At 64.5% G+C, this 12,373-nt stretch overlaps 1 protein-coding gene and 1 long non-coding RNA gene across 2 annotated transcripts in view; both read right to left on the bottom strand.

Annotated features, from left to right (window-relative positions):
• Positions 1–3,937: 3,937 nt before the first annotated feature.
• Positions 3,938–12,373, bottom strand: part of LOC106049625 (SH3 and multiple ankyrin repeat domains protein 1) — a 42,599-nt gene continuing 34,163 nt past the window's right edge. Inside the window, 7 exon segments of the mRNA XM_066989435.1 lie at positions 3,938–7,494; positions 7,497–7,785; positions 8,559–8,640; positions 9,497–9,668; positions 9,671–10,118; positions 10,121–10,747; positions 10,749–11,454. Coding sequence (XP_066845536.1) covers positions 7,256–7,494; positions 7,497–7,785; positions 8,559–8,640; positions 9,497–9,668; positions 9,671–10,118; positions 10,121–10,747; positions 10,749–11,454 — 2,563 coding nt within the window. The 3' untranslated portion in view covers positions 3,938–7,255.
• On the bottom strand, positions 8,787–9,296 carry LOC136789355 (uncharacterized). Its single transcript, XR_010828165.1, has 2 exons — positions 9,179–9,296; positions 8,787–8,999 (listed from the first exon to the last, which is right to left on the bottom strand). It is a non-coding gene; the product is annotated as an uncharacterized lncRNA (long non-coding RNA).

Genomic DNA, 12,373 nt, shown 5'->3' with positions numbered 1-12,373 from the left:
GACACCCCTATGGGGGGGGGGGGGCGGGGCTATAGGGGAGGGGGCGGGGCCTATAGGGCCTATAGGATTAACACCCCCCCAAGGGAGGGGGCACCTCTATGGAGGGGGAGCCTATATAGGGTATATAGGGGATCATATGGGGGGGGACGTATAGGGGGCACCTATGGGGGTGGTGCCCCTATATATAGGGGCACCCTATATATTCTATAGGAGAGGGCCCTATGGGGGGGAATTCTATAGGAGGGGACCTATAGGGTGGTGGTGGGACCTATATTGGGGGCAGGCTGGGGGGGAACCTATGGGGGAAGCAGCTATGGGATGCAGAGGAACGTATAAGGTGGGAGGACACCTATAGGGGATACGTATGGGGGGGATCTATAGGGTTCGGGGGACGTATAGGGTGGGGGGGATGTATAGGGGGCACCTCTATGAGGGGAAAGCTATATAGGGTCGAGGGGATCATATGGGGTGGTGGGGACGTATAGGGGGCACCTATAGGGGTGGTGCTCCTATATATAGGGGCACCCTATATATTCTATAGGTGGGGACCTATAGGGTGGTGGTGGGACCTATATGGGGGAGCAGCTCCATGGTTGGGGGAACCTATAGGGGAAGTACCTATAGGATGCAGAGGAATGTATAAGGAGGAGGACACCTATAGGGGATATGTATGGGGGGATCTATAGGGTTGTGGGGACATATAGGGTCGGGACCTGGATGGGGGATGTATAGGGGGCAACTCGGGGGGAGGGAGCATATGGGGGAGGGATTTATTTGGGAACCTATAGCATGTAACTCCGGGGGGGGGGGGATCTATGGTGGGAGCACCTATGGGGGCACCTCTATAGGAACCTATGGGAACCTATATAGGAACCTATAAGGTGGGAGGACACCTATAGGGAGCACCTATAGGGGGACCTGTAGCATTGAGGGGAACATATAGGGTGCGGGGGGGGACATATAGGGGGCACATATGGGTGTACCTTTATGGAGGGTAATCTATAGGGTGGGGGGAAGCTATAGGGGTTATCTGTGGCAGACATCTCCGGGAGGGGGGGGCAGCTATAGCGGGGCACCTCTATGCCGTGGAGACTGTAAGGTGGGGGGAACCTATAGGGCACACCTATGGGGGGGCCCTTGATGTGGGGCACCTCTACGAGGCGGAATCTATAGGGTCGGGGAATGCCCCTATGGGGGGGGGGGATCTATGGTGGGAGGGGAACATGTCTATTGGGGTCCCTATAGAGTGGGGGAGTCACCTATGGAAAGGGGGGACACTCCTATGGGATACTCCATACGGGAACATATAGGGAGGGGGCTGGGCCTATATGGGGTGCCTATGGGGAGAGGGGGCACCTATGGGATGCACATATAGGGGGGTGGAACAAACTATAGGGAGACCCCATTGTGGGGGCGCCTCTATAGGGGGGCGTCCTATGGGATGAGGCACACCCATATAGGGGGATGTCTATGGGGAGGGGGGCACCCCTATAGAGGGTTCCTGGGGTGGGGTCACCCATATAGGGGAGCCCTATAGGGTGGGGGGTGACCCTATAGGAGGCCAACCTGGAGCGGGGGGCACTTCTATAGGGAACACCTGGGGGGGGGGGGGGCACCTCTATAGGGGGGCACCTATGGGATGAGGCACACCCATATAGGGGGACGCTTATAGGGAGGGGGACACCCCTATAGGGGGTCCCTATGGGGGGGCAGCAGCCCTATAGGTGGTTTCTGGGGGGGGGTCACCCATATAGGGGAGCCCTATAGGGCAGGGGTTGACCCTATAGGAGGCCATTCTGGAGCGGGGGGGCAGCTCTATAGGGGACACTTGGGGGGGGGGGCACTTCTATAGGGGACACCTATGGGGGGCACTTGTGGTCCCTACGGGGTGGGTCCCCTATATGGGGGTCTCTGTAGGAGGCACCGCTGTAGGGGAGGCCCCTATAGGGTGGGGGGCGACCCCTATGGGGGGGCGCCCTATGGGGGGGGGAGCCCCTATAGAAGGGTCCCTATAGGGGCGGGGGCGGTGTCTGCGGCACGAAGGGCTCCTATAGGGCCACTGAGGGTCCCTTATGGAAGGGGGCGGGGCTTGTCCTCGTGTGCCTTGCACGCCCCCCTTCGCACCCCGCGGCCCCTTGCACGCTCTCGTGCACCGCTTGCACGCCCCTTTGCAACCCCCCCCCGAGCCCTTTGCACGAGCGTTTGCACACCCGTGCACCCTCCCTTTGCACACTCGCGCACCCCCCCTTTGCACACTCGCGCACCCCCACCTTTGCACACTCGTGCACCCCCCTTGCACACTCTTGCACACTCCCTTGCACACTCGTGCACCACCTCCCTTTGCACGCTCGTGCACCACCTCCCTTTGCACACCCATGCACCCCCACCTTTGCACACTCGTGCACCCCCCTTGCACACTCTTGCACACTCCCTTGCACACCCGTGCACCACCTCCCTTTGCACACCCATGCACCCCCACCTTTGCACACTCGTGCACCCCCCCTTGCACACTCTTGCACACTCCCCTTGCACACTCGTGCACCACCTCCCTTTGCAAACCTGCGCCCCCCCCCCCCCCTTTGCACACCCGTGCACCCTCCCTATGCCCACCCGTGCCCTCTTTGCACGCCCCTCGGCGCCCCCCCCCCCCCCTTTGCACACTCAGGCCTTGCACACCCGGGGGGGGGGGGCTCTTTCTCCGATAATTTATATTTGCAAATAAAATCCGGTCATTAATTAATTACACCCGATCCTCTATACATGGGGGGGGGGGGGAGGAGAAGGGGAGGGGCAGCGTCGGCAGTGCGGGGGGGGGGGGGCAGATAGCGGGGGGGGGGGGGCACCAGTTTTGGGGGGGCCCGGACGCCTGGGGGGCTTCCTAAGGGGGGGGCGGGGGGGCCCCCATTGCCCCTATGGGAGGGGGATGAAACCGGGGGGGGGAAGTAACCCCTAGGGGGGGCAATAAACCTTTGGTGGGGGCAATAACCCCGTGGGGGGGGCAATAACCCTTAAAGGGGGGGGGCCATAACCCTATGGGGGGGCAATAAGCCCTACTGGGGGGGGGTAATAACCCTATGGGGGGGGGGGAAATGACCCCTATGGGAGGGGTAATAACCCTTTGGGGGGGGCAATAACCCTAGGGGGGGGCCATAACCCTTAAAGGGGGGGCAATAACCCTTAAAGGGGGGGGGGCAATAACCCTTAAAGGGGGGGGCCATAACCCTATGGGAGGGCAATAACCCCTATGAGGGGGGTAATAAACCTTTTGGGGGGGGGTAATAACCCTTGGGGGGGGGCAATAACCCCTATGGGGGGGGGGCAATAACTCTTTGGGGGGGGGGATAATCCTTGGAGGGGGCAATCACCCCTAAGGGGGGGGGTAATAACCCCTATGGGGAGGGCAATAACCCTCTTGGGGGGGGGTAATAACCCTATTGGGGGGGGGCAATAACCCCTGGGGGGGGCAATAACCCTGGTTGGGGGGTAATAACCCTGGGAGGGGGGTTAATAACCCTGGGGGGGTTAATTAGCCCGGGGGGGGGTTAATTAGCCCGGGGGGGAGGGCAATTAGCCGGGGGGGGGGGGCAATTACACCCGGGAGGGGGGGGGCGCAGCAAGAGCCCAATTGCCCCCCCCCTTGCAATTTTGGCCCCCCCCCCCCCGGGGTCACAGTGTTGCGGGGGGGGGGGGAAGAGGGGGCGTCCAGGCGCCGGGGCCCCCGCCCCCCCCCCCCCCCCGGTGCTTTTTTTTTTGGGGGGGGGGGGGGTCGTTGTGGGGGGGGGGGGCACTGGAAGACATCGTGAGAGTGGTCGCTGCCTCGGGGGGGGGGGGCGCGACGACGCGAGAGCCCTTAGAGACGGCCGGAGGCCGGGGGGGGGGCACGGGGAGGGGGGGACGTGGGGACAAGGGGGGGGGGGGGGAAGGGGGGGACGTGGGGACACCGGGGGGCGTGGGGGGACACGCGTGCATGCGTGTGTGCACGCACGGGCACGTGGGTGCGTGTGTGCAAGGGGCACGGGGGGGGGTGTGGGGGCTGCGTGTGTGCAAGGGGCACGTGTGTGTGAACATGTGTGCAAGGGGGGTGTGCAAGGGGCACGTGTGCGTGTGTACGTGTGATGTGTGTGCAAGGGATGTGTGTGAACACGCGGGGGGTGTGCAAGGGATGTGTGTGAGGGGTGTGTGTGCAAGGGTGTGTGTGTGTGCAAGGGGTGTGTGTGAACATTGGACGTGTGCAAGGTCTGCGTGTGAACACAGGATGTGGGTGCAAGGGACATGTGTGTGTGAACAAGGACATGTGTGAATAAGGACGTGTGCAAGGGGTGTGTGTGCAAGGGGTGTGTGTTAACACATGATGTGCGTGTGCAAGGGACATGTGTGTGTGTAAGGGACATGTGTGTGTGAACATGGGATGTGTGTGTGAGCGTGTGTGCAAGGGACATGTGTGAGAACATGGGACACGTGTGCAAGGTGTGTGTGTGCAAGGGACATGTGTGTGTGTAAGGGATGTGTGTGTGAACACAGAATGTGTGTGTAAGGTGTGTGTGTGCAATGGACACGTGTGAACACAGGATGTGTGTGTAAGTGGTGTGTGTGCAAGGGACAAGTGCATAAGGATATACATATGGGGATGTGTGTGTAAGGGATGTGTGTGTGTGTAAGGGAAACGTGTACACCGGGATGCATGTGCATGGGGACGTGTGTGTGCCCAGGGACATGTGTGTGTGTGTGCACAGGCACGTGTGTGCAAGGGTGTGTGTGTGTGTGCAAGGCACAGATGTGTGTGCATGAAGACGTGTGCAAGGGCCATGTGTGCGTGTATGGGTGTGTGTGCATGGGGGGGGTCTAGGGGCACGTGTGCATGCATGTGTGCAAGGTACGTGTGTGGATGTGTGTGTGCAAGGCACATGTGTGTGTGTGTGCAAGGGACGTGTGTATTCACAGGGACTTGTGTGTGTGTGTGTGCAAGGGCACACGTGTGCACAGGGCCATGTGCATGCTGGAATGCATGCATGTGCACAGCTCACATGTTGCACGCCAGGGAAACACACGTGTGTGCGTACTTGTGTGACACGAGTGCACGAGGCACAAGCTCTCACCACGCACACACACACACGTGATGCACGCGTGCAATCGGTGCACACGCACTGCCAGTGCAGACGAGCCTGGTGCAAGCACGCGCGAGCCATGTGCACGCACAATCAGTGCACACGCAGGGGCCGTGCACACGTACAATCAGTGCACACGTGCGATCGCTGCAGCGCTTGCACACGGGCCCGGCGCAAACACGAGCAGTCCTGGCACACGCATGATCTGTGCACACGTGCAAATCCACCCACGTGTGCAATCAGTGCAAAGCTTGCACACCGGCCCCTGCAAACAGGCACGAGCCGTGTGCAAGCACAATCAGTGCACAAACGTGATCACATGAACAATCAGTGCACAGGGGCCTGCTGCAAGCACGCCTGAGGAGAGCCGTGCACACGCGTGTGCACACGTGGCCTGCCTGGAGATGGGGGGGAGGGGTCCCATGGGTAGGGGGTCCCTGGGGGTCCCGTGGGGCAGGGCGGGGTCTGCAGCCCGGGCACAGCCCCTTGCACGTCCAGGTCCCGTTGCACGTCCTCTTGCACGTCCCGTTGCACGTCCGCATCCTGCTGCAGGGCCTGTTGCACGCCCACATCCCATTGCACACCCCACTGCATGCCCGCATCCCGTTGCACGCCCCACTGCAAGCCCACGCCCCATTGCACGCCCATATCCTGTTGCACACCCATGTCCCGTTGCACCCCCATGTCCCGTTGCACGCCTATGCCCTGTTGCAAGTCCAGGTCCTGTTGCACATCCAAATCCCGTCGCACGCCCCAGTGCTCGTCTGCATCCTGTTGCACGCCCATGTCCTGTTGCACATCCAAGTCCTGTTGCCTGTCCACGTCCGGTTGCACGTCCACATCCAGTTGCACACTCCACTGCCCATCCACACCCCGTTGGACATCCAAATTCTGCTCCATGCCCCATTGCACGCCCCTCTCCTGCTGCATATCCATGCCCCTTTGCACACCCATGCCCTGTTGCACATCCAGTTTCCGTTGCACGTCCACATCTGCTTGCACCCTCCACTGCACATCCTGCTTTCGTTGCATGTTGGAATCCTGTTGCACGCCCATCTCCTTTTGCACGCCCCATTGCACATCCAAATTCTGTTGCATGCCCGTCGCTCCTTGCACACCCATGCCCTGTTACATCTCCAATTTCCATTTCACGTCCATGTCTGGCTGCATGCCCTAATTCTTTTGCACACCTATGTCCTGTTGCACGCCCCATTGCACATCTCAGTTGTCTTCTTGCATGTCCATACCCATTTGCATGCCCATATTTCATTGCACACTCCATTGCACATCCAGGTCCAGTTGCACGCCCCGTTACACATCCCAATTCTCTTGCATGTCCGTATCCCTTTGCACATCCATATTTTGCTGCGCATTCCAATTTGTTGCACACTCCATTGCACATCCAAGTCCCGCTGCATGCCCCATTGCACGCCCCAATTCTGCTGCATGTCCATATCCCTTTGCACATCCATATTTCCTCGCACACTCTGTTGCACATCCAAGTCTGGTTGCACATCCAAGTCCGTTTGCACATTCAATTCTGGTTGCACATTCACTTCCCATTGCACGCCCAAGCCCCATAGCACATTCAATTGCTGTTGTATGCCCCAGTCCAGTTGCACATTCAATTGCTGTTGCACATCCAAGTCCAGTTGCACATTCAATTCTCGTTTTACATTCAATCCCATGGCACAACCAAGTCCAGTTGCACATTAAAATCCCATTGCACATCCAATTTCCGTTGCACGTTCAATTGCTGTTGTACGTCCAAGTCCTGTTGTACATCCAATTCCCGTTGCACATGCATGTCCTGTTGCACATCCAATTCCCATTGCACATTCAATTGCTGTTGCACGTCCAAGTCCTGTTGCAAATTCAATTGCTTTTGCATGTCCAATTCCCGTTGCACATCCAAGCCCCGTTGCACATCCACAACTCGTTGCACATCCAAATCCCGTTGCACATCCAATTGCTGCTGCATGTCCACTTCCCGTTGCACATCCAAGCCCCGTTGCACGTCCGATTGCTGTTGCGCGTCCCCTTCCCGTTGCACATCCGAGTCCCGTTGCACGTCCGAGTCCCGTCGCACGCCCAGGTCCCGTCGCACGCCCGCTCCCCGCCGCCTGCCCGCTCCCCGCCGCCCCCGGCCATCACCTCTCGAGGAAGAGCTTGAGCGCGCGGTCGATGTTCATGCGGTGCCCGACGCGGGTGACGCCCAGGTCGATGTAGTCCTCCTTGGTGAGCGAGGGCAGGTGGGAGCCGTCGATCTCGTTGTGCAAGAAGCGGTCCCGGTGCTCGCCCAGGTTCAGGTACTCCAGCCAGTCGGCCACGTCGAATTTACTCCAAAAAGCCAACGGTTTGGCGCCGAAGGGTTTATCGGGGGCGGCGGGCGGGTGGGCGAGAGCGAGCGGGTGGGGGCAGCTCGCCGAAAGCGCCGGGGCCCCCGCAGCTCCAGGAGGCCGGCGTAAAGGGGGCCGCTGGGGAGGGTGGGCAGCGAGGCCGGGCGAGGCGCGGGGCTGCCGCGGCGCTCGCTGGGCAGGGTGGCGGGGCTGGGGGCGCGGCGTAACGGGGGCGCACGTCCAGCCCCCCCGGCCCCCGGGGGCTTGGGGGCGGCCAGTTGGGGAAGAGGGCGGTGGGGGGCTTGGGGGTGGGCGGGGAGGGGGTGGTGGCGTCGGGGAGCCTGTGGGGGGAGGAAAGGAGGGGGTGAGTTGGGGGTGGTGCAGGCGTGCAGGGGGTGTAGGGTGCAAGGCTGCAACGTGGCCATGCAATGGGTGCTGGGTGCAATGGGTGCTGGGTTGCCATGCAACAGCATGGCCATGCAATGGGTGCTGGGTGCAATGGGTGCTGATATGCAATGGGTGTTGGACTGCAATGCAACAGCATGGCCATGCAATGGGTGCTGGGTGCAATGGGTGCTGATATGCAAGGGGTTTTGGACTGCAATGCAACAGCACGGCCATGCAATGGGTGCTGGGTGCAATGGGTGCTGATATGCAATGGGTGTTGGACTGCAATGCAACAGCACGGCCATGCAATGGGTGTTGGGGTGCTGGGTGCAATGGGTGCTAGGTGCAATGGGTATTGGGTGCAATGGGTGCTCACTGCAAAGCAACAGCACATGCAAGAAATGGGTGCTGGGATGTGAGAGGTGTTGGATTGCAACGCAACAGCACAGTGGGTGCTGAGTGTAATGGGTACTGGATGCAATGGGTGCCATGCAACACTACGGCCATGAAATGGGTGCAGGTGTGCAAGGGGTGCTGGGTGCAATGGGTGCTGGGCTGCAATGCAACAGCACAGCCATGCAACAGGTGCTGGGATGCAACAGTTGCTGGTTTACAACACAACAGCACAGCCATGCAGTGGGATGCAGTGGTTGTTGGTGCACTGCAACAACGTGGCCATGCAACGGGTGCTGGGTGCAATGGGTGCTGTGCTGCAATGACGCCACACATCTGTGCAACAGCTTTTGGGATGCAATGGATGCTGGGTGCAGCGGGTGTTGGGGTGCAACGAGTGCTGGCTGCTGTTGGTACTGGGATGCAATGGGTGTTGGGGTGCAATGGGTACTGGGATGCAGTGGGTGCCGTGCTGCAATGACACTGAGCATCCATGCAACAACTTTTGGTGTGCAACGGCTGCTGGAATGCAACGAGTCCCGCGATGAGACGACACCACACGCCCATGCAACAACTTTTATGGTGCAATGTGTGACTGCAGCAACGGCTGCTAGGATGCAACGAGTCCCGCGCTGCAGCACCCCCGTGTGCCCATGCAACGATGTTTGGTGTGCAATGGGTGCCGGCTGCAGGGATGCAATGAGTCCTGCGCCGCAATGATCCTGGGCATCCGTGCAACGACTTTTGCAGCGCAAACGGGTGCCGGATGCAACGGCTGTGGGAACGCAACAAGTCCCATGCTGCAACGACCCCGTGCATCCATGCAACAGCTTTTGCCGTGCAGCGGGTGCTGGCCGCACCGGCTGCAAGGACGCAACGAGCCCCGCGCTGCAACGCCCCCACGCACCCATGCAGCGACTTTTGGGGGGGGGGGGCGGCGGGCTCCCCACCTACCTGTGCCTCCCCAGCGCTCCGCTCCTCCTCTCCGCCCCGTAGCCGGCCTCGCCGCCCCCGGGGCCACCCCCGCCGCTGCGCCCGGCCTCCTCCCAGGGCAGCGTGGGCGAGCGGCGGGGGGGCCGGCGGAGGGGATGTGGGGGGGGGGCTCCCCCTCCTCCCCCCCCCTCCCCGGCCCCGGCCCCCCCGGGGGCGCCCCCTCGCCCTGGCTCGCTCGGGGCCCTCCAGGAGGGCGGCGAAGGCCGGGGGGCTCGGCGCTTTCGGGGGGTGGTCGCTGCTGCTGCGGCTGTCCACCTCCTCGATGCCCGAGTCGGTCACCGCCTCGGTCCCCTCGGGGGCACGGCGGTGACGAGGCCGCCCCCCCGGCGGGGCTCGGCCACCGCCTGGGTGAGGGTGGCCACCTCGCTGTCGTAGGAGGTGAGGCTGGAGGCCGTCGAGTCGCCCACGGGGGCGGCGCTCTCCGCCGCCTCGAAGCTGTTGGAAAATTCCAGGGGGGCGGCAGGGGCTCGGCCAGCAGCAGCTCCTCGTCCCCGTCCACCGAGGGGGCCGGGGGGGGCAAGGCCAGCAGCCCCCCCGCCTCGGCGAAGCGCACCCGCAGCTCCAAGCGAGCCTCGGTGCCCCCGCCGCCAGCCACGGCTCGGCGGGCGACGGGGGGCGGCTGGAGCGCCGGGGGGTTCCGCCCGGGGGGCCGGCGGGGGCGGCTTTGGGGAGCGGAGGGGCGCCGCTTGCAAGGCCGCCGCCCCGGCTTGCAACGCCCGCCTTGCAGCGCCCGCTCTGCAACGGCGCCGGCGCCGCTTGCAACGGCGCCGCCTTGGAGGCGCCCGCCGGCAAGGGCAGCGTGCCGGCCTGCAGGGCCTGCAGCGAGGCGAGGTTGGGTTGCAAGGCCAGGGCGCCGGCTTGCAAGGGCGCCAGCCCCGGCTGCAAGGCCAAGGCGCCCGCCTGCAGCGAGGCCAAGCCCGGCTGCAGCGGCCCCAAGCCCGCTTGCAGCGGCCCCAAGCCCGACTGCAGCGCCGCCAGCCCCGACTGCAGCGAGGCCGCCCCCGAGGGCAGCGGCACGCCGCCTTGCAGCGGCGCCAGCCCCGGCTGCAGCGGCGCCAGCCCGGCTTGCAGCGACACGGCCCCGGCTTGCAGCGGCATGGTGGCCGCCTGCAGCGCCGCCAGCCCCTTGCAACCCGGCGCGGCGTGCAAGCCGGCGCCCGAGCGCAGCGCTGCAGCGCCGCCGCCGCCGTGCATGGGCGTCGAGGCGCCGCCGTGCATGGGCGCCGCCGCGCCGGGGTGCACCGGCGAGCCCGCGCCGTGCATGGGCGAGCCCGCGCCGTGCACGGGCGAGGGCGCGCCGTGCATGCCCGGGCGCCGCCGTGCAGCGGCGCAGCCCCGGGGTGCAGCCCCGCTGCGGCCGCGTGCATGGGTGCCGCCGCGTGCATGGGTGCCGCAGCGGGGTGCCCCGGCACGCTGCTGAAGGCGCTGCCGGCCCCCTTTACCCCCCCCGGTAACCCCGCGGGGGAAGGCGTCGGCGGCGAACATCCCCTCGTCGATGCTCTTGGAGTGGCGCAGGCGGGGGCGCCCACCGAGCCGGGGCCCCCCCGGCGCCTTCCTCCTCTTCCTCGGTGGAGAGGAAGAGCGCCGAGCGCCTCCTCGACGCCTCCCCGGGCCACTCGCGCTCCCGCCTGGCCGCCCCCACCAGCGCGGCCCCGAACTGGGAGGTGAAATCCAACTGGGGGGCCGCCGGCGGCGGGTGGGGGCACCGGCGGAGCCGGGAGACGGAGGCGGGGGGCCGCCGGAGGAAGGGGGGACGCCCCGCTTTCGTTGGCCCCCCCGGGCCTGGGGGGGCCCCCTCGGCTTCCACGCTGCTGCCCCGGCTGCTGCGGCCGCTGCTGCTGGTGGAGGGGGCCTTGACCACGATGGTGGGGATGGCGATGGAGCTCTTCTCGCCCCCCCGGCGCGCCCCCCCCGCCGCCTTCCTCCACCTTCGTCTGCTTCACCAGCGGGCCCTTGCGGCGCAAAGGTTTGGGGGGGCCCCCCCCGGCCCCCCCCGCCGCCTCCACCGCCACCTCCGGGGCCGGGGCCCCCCGGCTTTGGAGGTTGTAGAGGCGCCAGGGCCCCCCCCCGGCGGGGCCGCGGCCGGTGGCACCCATGGGTGCCGGGGGGTGCTGTAAGGGGGTTCCGGGGGGAGGTGGTCGGGGGGGGGGGGGATGTCGTCGGAGCCCGGCACCGAGAGGCTGCGGCTGAATTTGCCGCTGGGGGGGCCAGGAAGGGTTTGTCGTCCTCGGCGGCGCCTGGGGGGGGGGGGGGACACACACAGGGGGCACCCCCTGGTCACGATCCCCCCCCCCCCCCCCCTCAAAAATATTGGGGGGTAAAGACTGGGGGGGGAGGGACACGAGGGGGGGGGACCCAGCTCATAACATGTATAGGGGTGCATGCTGGGGGGGGGGGGGGGGGCAGGGGGGGGTGTAACAAGGGTCTGGGGGGGTCCCAGGGCTCTGGGGGGGGTCCCAGGGCTCTGGGGGGTCCCAGGGGTCTGGGGGGAGTCCCAGGGCTCTGGGGGGGGGTCCCAGGGATTTGGGGGGTCCCAGCACCATATTCCATAGGGATACATGCGCTGGGGGGAGGGATCTGGGGGTCCCGGGGGTCTGGGGGGTCCCAGGGGTCTGGGGGGGGGGTCCCAGGGCTTTGGGGGGGTTACAGGGGTCTGGGGGGTCCCAGCACCTAATTCTATAGGGGTGCATGCATTGGGGGGGGGGGGTCAGGGGTCTGGGGGGGAGTCCCAGGGGTCTGGGAGGGGGTCCCAGCACCCAACTCCACAGAGTTGCATGCACTGGGGGGGGGGGCTATTTTTTTGGGGGGGGTCCCAGCACCCACATTGCATAGGGGTTCATGCACTGGGGGGGGGGGGGGGGGGTCTCAGGGGGCTGTGGGGGGTCCCAGCACCCAATTCCATAGGGGTGCATGCATTGGGGGGGGACAGGGGTCGGGGGGGGCCCAGCGCCCACCCCCATGGGGGAGGGGGATCTCAGGAATTTGGGGGGGGGGCCAGAACCCACCTACAATAGGGGTGCATGCATGGGGGGGGGTGTCAAATATTTTGGGAGGGGGTCAAATATTTTGGGGGGGGGGGGTGGGTCCCAGCACCCACCCACCCACCATAGGGGTGCATGCAAAGGGCTTGGGGTGGGGGGGGGGTCCCAGGGCGTC

This window comes from Anser cygnoides, unplaced genomic scaffold (genome assembly GCF_040182565.1).
Source record: "Anser cygnoides isolate HZ-2024a breed goose unplaced genomic scaffold, Taihu_goose_T2T_genome scaffold_44_1, whole genome shotgun sequence".
Taxonomy (NCBI): domain Eukaryota; kingdom Metazoa; phylum Chordata; class Aves; order Anseriformes; family Anatidae; genus Anser; species Anser cygnoides.
This window is presented reverse-complemented; position numbering and strand designations above follow the sequence as displayed.